At 34.7% G+C, this 10,779-nt stretch overlaps 1 protein-coding gene and 1 pseudogene across 1 annotated transcript; both read left to right on the top strand.

Moving 5' to 3' along the window:
* The first annotated feature begins 2,720 nt into the window (after window positions 1–2,720).
* Window positions 2,721–5,281, top strand: LOC134268895 (transmembrane protein 180-like). The gene is made up of 4 exons (XM_062751135.1): window positions 2,721–3,768; window positions 3,989–4,146; window positions 4,501–4,584; window positions 4,896–5,281. Exons 1-4 carry the CDS (start codon window positions 2,887–2,889, stop codon window positions 5,197–5,199), a joined length of 1,428 nt encoding a protein of 475 aa, XP_062607119.1. The 5' UTR covers window positions 2,721–2,886; the 3' UTR covers window positions 5,200–5,281.
* A 474-nt stretch (window positions 5,282–5,755) lies between these two features.
* Window positions 5,756–6,400, top strand: LOC134268898 (prostaglandin E2 receptor EP4 subtype-like; annotated as a pseudogene).
* The last annotated feature ends 4,379 nt before the right edge of the window (window positions 6,401–10,779 follow it).

Raw genomic sequence — 10,779 nt, 5'->3', positions numbered from 1 at the left:
CGACCATCTACCGTATTTAACTATGGCTTACAGAGCTACCACTCAGAAAAGTACCAACTGTACTCTCAATCTTCTAATGTTTGGACATAACTTAGTTGTCCCATTTATATTGTTGCTGGAATTCCTCCTGATCAAATCCACTTTTGTCATTCTGAATACATCGAATGGTTACAGAACACTTTAACAAGGCAGCAAATCGACAGAAAAATTACTATTAAACCCCGACTTTTTTTCAGAAAGATGACTGGGTTTGGAGATAGTACTCACCTAAAGCGAAAGAAAAATTAGGCTTAGGATGGACGGGTCCCTATTTAGTTGTTGATAAAATTTTATCTCTCCTATATAAAATTCAGAAAATGAAAACTCTCTCGAAATTACCGTTCACGTGGACCACTTAAAACGTTACGAAGAAAACCAAGCTCCTCTCAGTTGGTTGCTTGAACATGTATCCTCCCCAGAAGCAGCTAACGTCAGCACGGAAATTATTCTTCATTTTCATAATTCCACACTAAGGATTCACCTAATGCCTTTTCAAAAATACAGAACCCTCCTTCATCACCAATGCAAACCTCTAGGTTTAGTAGAAAAATAAAACCAAAACAAATTTATTAACCATAACTGTAAATTTCTGTTTACTTTCTTTTTCTTTTAAGATAGATGTTGTAGAGATACTTGTAAATGATGGTGAATTACAATCTCTGCATGCTGATTTCGTCTATGGGAAGGGTATGTTTTGCCCTGTTCCAGACTGAACATATATCTTAGCCTTCAACAATTACTCCAAATTGACGAAACACTGGAAGTACTTTCACGCCTTAGCTATTACTCCACACAGATGCAGTGAATGTGCTCGAGTTTTATAAAACGGGAAAACAGAATTATGAAAACATCTTCATCTGAATCAAAAATTAGAGAAAACAAAGGCTGATAAATTCTTCCTTAGAAAAAATCAATTCCAAATTTATCAGCACTCAAGGAGTCCCGATGCCGAAACTGATCCTGAACCAGAAACCATCCACTGAAGAACGTAGAAGGCAAGTTCAAGAAGAGATGAGAAGATCGAAAGAAGATATTCAACAGACAAACTTGATTACACAGATGAATCTTACCATGGAAATGGAGGACCTAAAGGACTTTGTGTGAATATTACTGATCATCTGTTAGATTATGGAAATTATTGACATTTATATGACCAGTTTATTGTGACACCACAAATTTTCGTGGGGGGTTAATTTTCGTTGTTTTCGAGATATGAGACCCACGAATTCATGTCCACCACGAAATGTAAAATGTTACATACATAAGTATTCATTAATTCTTGATCCACGAAACCAAATCCCCACGAAGAGATTTTCCTCAAACCACCAAAATTTGACCCCACGAAAATATGTGATTTTACAGTATATAAATTATATTTTTGTAAATCTCTTTAGTTATTGCCTGTACATAATGTATTTATATATTTATGAATAATTTATATGTATTTTTATGAAAGATACATGTATATTTCAATTTAGAATGCATGTGATATTCTCAATTTGTGTATTCATTTGAAAATGATATATGTTTATTACTTATAAACTATAAGGTACACAAGGACGATTATATTCTTTTTTAATTGATCTTAAGATGGGGGAATGTAGTAATGTAAGCTTAATTCCGGAAATCTGAATTTGATCGATTTATTTTCTGTTGTAGCGGTCAGCCGGGTTCGATTATTTGATAAGAACACTGTTCTTATACCTGGTATATTAAAAAACTGAAACACCCGGAAGTGCGTGTACCGGTTAAATATTTTTAATTATTTCTGCTAAAGAACAAGCCCAACGGTTATAGGAATTTCATGAAGGTAAATCACAAAGAATAAGAAATTTATGTGCCAATTTTTCTTGTTCAAGAAGTTTGTTGTCATTTCGAATTTCCTCATTTTTATTAAGCCTGTCTGTCTTTCAGTCCACATAGTTTATACTTGAATTGGTCAAGATATAAAATTGCAAGAGAATGTTATTATATATATGCCAATAACTAATGTTCTACAAAAGGTACAAAGGTAAAAAAAACCTGAAATATTTTTTTTTTTAAATTTGATATTTACAGCTGATTTACACGGACGAAAATTATAGAAGTGAGTGTTAACATTTCGGTAATAATGCGTGTATTTCTAACATTTCTTTAATAATCAGTATTTCGGTAATAAAGTATTTTTCGTCTCGATAATTATGATTGATTAGTAGAGGAAAAGTATTAAATCTGACAGCTGCTTCTCTATATTAATACTTGAGTGATTTTCAGATTGCCAATTGCATATAGTGAAATAAAACTTTAACTAAATTTATAGGAATGTTCAAAAGTTACATTTATTAAATCTGGAATTTTCCATGAAAAGGGTGAAAAGTATTAAGCTGGTCGTCAACAGTGATTACAAAATAATTTGCGTTCCTTTTTGGAAATCAACCAATGAGAGGCGAGAATAAAAAAAAATTAAATTAATGAACAATACAAAACTCTGAAGAAGGCATAAAATACGAGCCCCTGGAACTGCCAGAGGTGGGATCAGGTGCCTAGGAGAATAAGCATCTCCTTTCGGTCGGTCACACCCGCTGTGAGCCCTGTAAAGTGTTTATTAGGAGGGAAAGTGTATGTACATGTATATCTTGACTGCATGGCACATTCTGAATTAAGTTTCATATATAAAACTAATCAGATGAATAATTCTTAGCACTGAACTTTGGTCTGGAAAGAAGACAAATCAGAGGAAATTAATTGATCTGACAAATAAATTGGCCCAGAGTCATAGCTCAACAACTAAGCACCCCCTTTATCATTTGTAGGTACAGGGATATGTAAAGAAATTCTTCTTTGGCTTTAAGACAACAGTGTTAAAATATGGGTACTGTTGGTATACAACGAAAGCAGATCCTGACTTATTGCTCGCTGACGGCTGGCTTTGGCTTGCTGAATAGCGCCTACAATTTCTACTATGTTAAAGTCTTTCTGAACTTCTACCACATACAGGAATTCTGGTTTCAGCTGTCTCAGGTCCTCTTCTTGGTTTGGAATGCCATCAACGATCCCCTATTAGCTTACTATTCAGATAACAAAAACTTCAAAATTCTCAGAACTCGACGGAACATAATTCTGTACTCGGCTCCATTTTTCTCTTTGTCCTTCTTAATACCATGGTTTCCTTGGAGTACAAATCCTGTCATTGTGGGTCTTCATTTAATTTTTGCTCTGTGTTTCTGGGACACACTCTTCACATTTATCGGTCTGGCAGAATGCTGTCTTTTTACCGAGATTTCACAGGACAGTGAGATGAGAATCACCCTAACTCGAGCTTCACAGATAGCCTCATTATTCAGTTCCTTCAGTGTCATGGTGCTAGAACACGCCTCTAATGGCCTACAAGATTTCAAATCATTCCAAGTGACTACAGTACTGATAGCAATACTAAGTTGGTTCTTAATGTATTACTGTGGAAAAAACTGCCACACCCAATACGATCTGCAGCAAATGCAGCATGGGGAAAAGTCCCCGGATGAAGTGTGTCACGAGAGAACAGGACAAGAGTCGTACTGGCAGCAGACATGGCAGATCGTCAGAGACATTAATTTTATTTCGTTTGTAGTCACCAACTTCTTTCAGGAGTTTCACCAAACATTCCTATACAATTTTATGGCCATTATTTGTGATCAGTTAATATCAGCCGATGAAATCAGTCAGACTGCTAGAAGTACTTTTTATGGCAGTGTTCCTTTTGCTTCAAAGGTAAGAAATCCCATTTTCGGATGTGTATAAAATACAAATAAATAATCTAGTTTAAAAATGAAAAATAACATTTTTCATCCAGATTTTAGGTATTTACAAATTTTACCATACATACAAAATCTAACTTTTTAAAAAGTTTGCTTAAGGGTTAAGAATAATTTATTGATCATTAAGTCTAACAATATTTCCCATTATATATAGTTTATTGCTACATTTACAGATTCTTGTGATATCAATAGCTCCTATTCTTCGTCATTTCTCCTACAAGAAGGTGATCCGCGCCAACTTTATTTGGAAAATCTCGGGAGGACTTGTTATGTACTATGTTAATGGGAACGGCCATCCCTGGGTTCTCATAGGCTTCCTCCTCATAGACGAGTGAGTTTTCTCTGTCTCATTAAAAAAATCATTTAAATTTTATGAAAATTTTATCTAGGTCATTCCAAGTATATTTGAACAGTGTAGATATACAAGTGTATCTTTAATGTAACTAATAAAAGTAAAGAGATTAGGTATTTTAACCGCAACTGGGTTCAGCCTGAAAAATACAGATGTACAATGCGTATTGCATGTACTGTTGATAATAGATCTCTTTAATTCTATACTTTGAATATTTTATGGTACCTTAGTAACAAGATAACCAATGGATCTATACAAAACTTATAGCAATAATCATATTAATACCAATATATTTTGATGTGAAAAACCTTTCAAGAGAGACATTTTTTTCAGCTGTTTTGCCAATGGTACGTTTTCACTGTTTAATCTTCCCTTGTCGGATATTGCTGATGCCAATATGGTCAAATACAATAGGAAGTAAGTAACTTTTCAGTGGTTCTAGTCTTCAATATTCAAATGCAATAGGAAGTAGGTACCCTTCCAGTTTTTTGTTTATTTACCAGGAGGTAGTAAACTCAAAAGTTACAACACGACAGTATATTATATTGCATGTTGTTTTGGGTAACATCGACAATTATTAACCCATCCATCACCAAAAAAACAAACAAATATCAATCGAGGCGGTCCTCAACTATTACAATTATAAAATGAATCTTAACCGATAAGATTTAGTATTTATTATGTATATTAAACGAAAACAATGTTATTTTTCTTTACATTTAATACAGGCATCCAATATCATCGATGGTGTTCGGGACGAATGCTTTATTTGTGAAACCTGCCATTTCATTGTCTCCAATGTTGGTTGTCGCCATTTTAAACAAATATGGGTACAATCAGATGAAAAAATCAACAGGTGACATGACCAACCCCTCGGTTAACCCCTTTAATTCGGCAGAGCTAGAGGATCTGAAAGGAGTCATGTTTTCTTTGGTGTGCTTGTACCCAGTTGTATTGGGTACCATACAGTTACTAAGCTGGTCGTTTTACAGAATCTCAAATAAAGTAGAATTGGAAGTTAAAACAGCATGATTATGAACAGGAAACAGTAAATATATTTTTTGAGTTTTCACTTAATTAGTTAACTTACATATCTATGTATTATTGAAAGTACTCGATTCATGGACCACGAAATCAAAAAATGTATGTTGATAATTGCAATTAATGCAAAAAACTATTTTAAAATATTGTTTTTGGTCAATATTAGAAAGTTTAAGATAGATATTTTAGAACTGCATTTATTTTATGAAAGAAAATAATCAAAAAGACCACGATATGACCAGACAATGTGACCTAATCCTTTTCCCTCCCTGTGTCATATGGTCATGTAACAAGGGGAGAGGAAGAGCCAGCACAAAAATATCATTAAACATGATAATCCAGGAACTCTTCTGATCGAGGCATTAATGCATCATTTGTAAAAACTAATAAAAAATACAAGAAGTGAGGAAAAATAGAATAAAAATTGAATTCGTGAAAATGTGTTGAAGTTTTGCATATAACCAGGAAATTATTTTTTTTGAAATGTAAAGAGATAAACATCAAAACGTTCACATCAACTACTTCCTTCTCATCTATCATCATTAAAGGTTTAAAACTGACTTCAGATTCCTGTATGAAATACCAAGTCACCGAAATGTCGTCCACTGTAAGCATGAAAAATCAACATTCCAATTCATCATCAGATCTTGTTGAGTCACCTTCCATTGTGCCTCCCGTGTTACTTTGTCTTCTAGGAGTTGCTGGCAATGGTATTGCCGTCATCATTGTGTGTTGCTCTGTGAAGCAGCATCAGTGACGGCCATTTTATCGCTTTGTGTTTGGACTTGCTGTGACAGATGGCTTCGGTGTGATGTTGACGCTACCTTTTGCTATCGTTAGATACGCAACACACTTCGAGTATAGCTATTCACAGACTGTATGTGGTTACTTGGCTGTCATTCAAATGTTTACAATAATTGCCTCTGCAATGATCGTATGCACAATGTCCCTGGAACGATTCTTGGCTCTGATCTTTCCATACAAGTTTCAGTCTTTGCCAAGAGAAGCTCGAAGCATCGTAATATTAATATGTAATTGGGTGGTGTCTGCTTTCTTATCGTCCGGTCATCTGATGGCGGGAAGACCCAGTAAACGATTTTATCCGAATTCGTTGTGTTTCGTGAATTTTGAGTCCCAGAATGCAACAGATCGAGGATTTTCCTACCTGTATGTTGGGAAGTGCCATTCTTGAATGCAGATTTTTTGTAGTTTAGATAGTTGTTGTCCTTTAGTTTAGTTTCAGAAAAAATGTACATGTCTTTGCATTCAATGTTTGCCAAGAGAGTTTTCTCATTGTTACTGTTAACCTTGATGAATTTTTTAAAGAAGAAAACATACATATACAACAGAGCATGTTTAAAACACTTTAATTTACAAGATAATCACAGTAATCAAAGAGAAATCATGTTAGTCAACAATTAATTTAAAACTATTAGTCAACAATTAATTTAAAACTATTACATTCCCACTTTTTTTTACTGTCAATGTTTATGACTGTGCAACACAAAAAGGCCAAGGAACTGATTATCTCCGAGAAGCATTTTAATATTAGGTCACATAAAATGCTTTTAACTTTGATAGAAAATATTTGCAAGTCTACAGTACCTGGAACACCTTTCATGTAATTTACAAATACTTCCGATATACTGTATTTTCAACATGATGCATTTTTCTTGTATCGATTTCTTATACATACATGTTATAGTTCAACTCCAAGTAACTTTATTTTGAAATGTTCAACTCCAAGAATATTCACAGTCCAAGAGATCTTACATCTTTCAAATTGTTCATCTCAAAGAAAATTCAATCTCCAAGTATTATTTTGTTGTAAACTCATTATATAAATTTCTTCAACTCCAAGTAATTTCAGTTTTCTTAGTCAGTTATGAAATGTTCAATTCAAGACAATTCATAAACCAATATAAACATATACTCAGTCTTTGCAAATATATATGGTGTTCAAAATGTTTCACAGTAAAATATACACAATGCTACTGTTTTTTTTTTTTCAGTTTCAATGTTTGTTCAAATACAAAATGAACTAGTGCTAATTGTGACGGGGACCGTTACAGATGTTCCCCAAACGCTCCCCAACTCCCTTTTGGTGCCATATTCCCTGTAAGAATCATTAAATAAGACAAACTCTATGCATTTGAGACTTTAACAACGTTTACCCAGAAGTGTACCAAGTTCATTCAAATTTTAGCATTGCACGCGTGCGCATGTGAATGCATGTGCATAATGACCATATCATCTTGTCTACACAATCTATATATTTTAATAAACTAAATAATACAGTATTTAATCCAAAAGTATCAAAAATACGCTCATTCAAGTGTATTTTTGATTTAACTCATTTCACGTGCACGCACGTGCACACACGTGCATGGTGACCTTACCTTCTTGTAGAAGTCCATTACATCTATCTATGTTCTAAATCCCACCCCGTTTGGTTGAAAACCAAGGGAGTTATAGCTGTTTAAAGTTTCAGCCAATCAGATTGCAGCGCAGATACACGCAGGTGTATGCATGTGCATGCTGACCATACCTTGTTGCAGAAGTCCATTATATCTATCTTTGTTCCAAATCCCATCCTGTTTGGTTGAAAACCAAGGGAGTTATAGCTATTTAAAGTTTAAGCCAATCAGATTGCAGCGCACGTGCATGCACGTGTTTTCAAGATAATTGCTATATATTAAGTTATAGGATATCCTAATGCATGGCTATGTTCAAAATTTCAAAGGATTTCGTCAAAAAACAAGAAAGATATTGAGACTTTAGTTTCAGCCAATCAGAGCGAAGCGCACGTGCATGCGCGTGCGATCTTGCTATTTTGGCCATGTCATATTGTCTATCCTACTAATATATCCTTATATTATGAGTTTCAAAGCATTTCATCAAAAACTAAAAAAGTTGCAGCTATATCTATTATATTTGTCATTTCACGTGTTGCACGTGCGCGCTCTTGCAAGCACGTGCGCGCAAAATGACCTTGATTCTGCAAATCTACATAACATGTCTACTGACCCTATAAAGGTTTTACCTACATCGGATGAACAGTTTACAAGATCACTCCCGGACAAAAAAGTATCCAGGAAGAAGAAGAAGAAGAAAAATAATAATAACTAGAGCAAAGCTCGTTGCAAAGCAACGAGTAGGTCTTCCGTCCTGTTTGCCCGGAAGTAGCTTTCATTTTCAACAAAAAATGAGAAATAACGCCTAGAAATGGTTTGAATCCTCTAAAGCTATGTTAATTAATGCAAAAATAAGCAATTTTATGCTACTTCCGGTTTAAACGGAAGTGACAACGACGGACGAAAAATTAATTTTTAAGCTCCAAGAGACATATGTTACCAAAAAAACTTGAAAAGAACAGCAAAAATACCTGTTTTTGACTACTTCCGGTTTGGCCGGAAGTGACGACGCCGGACGTATTTTGACGACTCAGAAAGATTAAGCTTGTCATTTTGAACAACTTTGCTTCTTTGAAGTATTACAAATTCTCAATACTTTTCGAGATATCAAGTAAAAATTTTTGGCCCCTCTAGATCCCTAATTTTAGGGGTCAGCCCTTTTTTCGAGATATCATTTGAAAGATCTTAGAATTCTTCACAATTTTTGTTCTATATGTTTTAACAAAATATTTTCAAGTAAAAAGATATAATAGAAAAAGTGTAAAAAATTTTGAAACGCTCAATATGGCTATTTTCAGACCATACCGAGCGTTAACGTGCAGTACTTCCGGTGAAGGTTAACAACACAATGCAAATCTACATTTGTTGCTCTATCTTCCAGACAAGGTTTCATATTCCTGTGATGAGCGATTTTTAAGAAGAGCGATGGACAAAATGACCCTTAAAAATCACAAAATTGCGAAAATTTTCGAACCGGAAGTGACGTCATCAAAATGAAAAAAAAATGTATCAAGTTTTTGACATGTTCTATCAGACCTGAAAGTTTCATAAAAATCTAACGAGCCGTTTTCGAGAAATCGCGTGCACAAAATCGGGGAGAAAAAAAATAATAAGAAAAACAGTGGAAAAGAAACAAACGAATAACAAGAAGGTCTTCCGCTGAAGACGGAAGACCTTAACAAGTGCTAATTGTAACGGGAACCGTTACAGATGTTCCCCAAACGCTTACCAACTTCATTTTGGTGCCTCATTCCATCTCCCATCGTCGGAAACCCTCGGCTGATTACGCTTCGTTCCTCAGAGACGAACGAAGCGTAATCAGCCGTGGGTTTCCGACGATGTCCATCTCCGTGATTTCATGAAAATTATTTCATATCATATCGTAGGATATATTAATACATTACTATGTTTTAAATTTCAAAGTATTTCGTCAAAAAACAAATAAGATATTGAGATTTTTGTTTCAGCCAATCAGAGCGAAGCGCACGTGCATGCGCGTGAGTTCATGATAATTTGACCATGTTCTCTTGTCTATAATACTAATATATTCTTATATTCTGAGTTTCAACACATTTCATCAAAAAAGAGAAAAGTTACGGCTATATCAATTATATTAGTCATTTTACATGATGCACGTGCGCGCTCTTGCAAGCACGTGCACGCAAAATGACCTTGATTCTGCAAATCTACAAAACATGTCTACTAACCCTAAAAAGGTTTTACTTACATCAAATGAACAGTTTACAAGATCATTCGCGGACAAATACGTACCCAGGAAGAAGAAAAATAATAACTAGAAACGATCTCGTTGCGAGCAACGAGAGGTCTTCCGTCCGATTCTGAAATAAAAAACGAAAAATCAAGCTGAAAAAGTCATAAGAAAATATCGGTCACACGGGGGATCGAACCCGGGTCGCACGCGCGAAAATCCAACGCGTTAACCATTACGCCATCGGGAACGCCGCTTCAAACTTTTAAATACGAATATATTGAGATTGGCTTTTTCATTTCTAAAACAAATTACATATATCGCATTCTGTAAAGAGTCTTTATTACCCCTCTTAAAATCAAAGAAAAATAATGAAAAACAAAAAAGTTGAAAATTTTGACTTTTTAAATTCGCTTCCGGTAGCGACCGGAAGTACTGACGACATACGAAAAGGGCATTCCGCATATCTAGAAGTCATGCCCTATGTTTTCCAACAAGTCTCCAGTTCATATCTTTAGTAGTTCTTTAGATCTCGAACTGACAAAATTTCATTTTGAAATCAGAAAAATGGCCATAATTTGGCACCGGAAGCGAATTGTTCCAAAATTCCTCCAAATGTAACAATGGCATATGAGAGCGCATTATCCCTGAAAGTTTGATGAAAAACCGATGAATAGTTCTCGAGATATCGCGTGCACAAAATTTGTCTAAAAAATAAGAATAATAATAATAAGAAACAGTAGAATCACTATAAGGTCTTCCGTGAAAACGGAAGACCTTAATAAGAAACAGAGTAAAAACAATATGTTCCCCATCTTCGTTTGGGGAACATAATAAGAAACAGAGTAAAAACAATATGTTCCCCAACTTCGTTTGGGGAACATAATAAAGATGTTTCGTTTCAATAATTTCCAAAACACATGCTTACTAGCAATTCATACTATGAGT

This window comes from Saccostrea cucullata, unplaced genomic scaffold, assembly GCF_032062105.1.
Source record: "Saccostrea cucullata isolate Sc308-1 unplaced genomic scaffold, CSIRO_AGI_Scuc_v1 ctg23283, whole genome shotgun sequence".
NCBI classification, from domain to species: domain Eukaryota; kingdom Metazoa; phylum Mollusca; class Bivalvia; order Ostreida; family Ostreidae; genus Saccostrea; species Saccostrea cuccullata.
The sequence above is the reverse complement of the archived record's forward strand: the minus strand, read 5'-3'. Positions and strand labels throughout refer to the sequence as shown.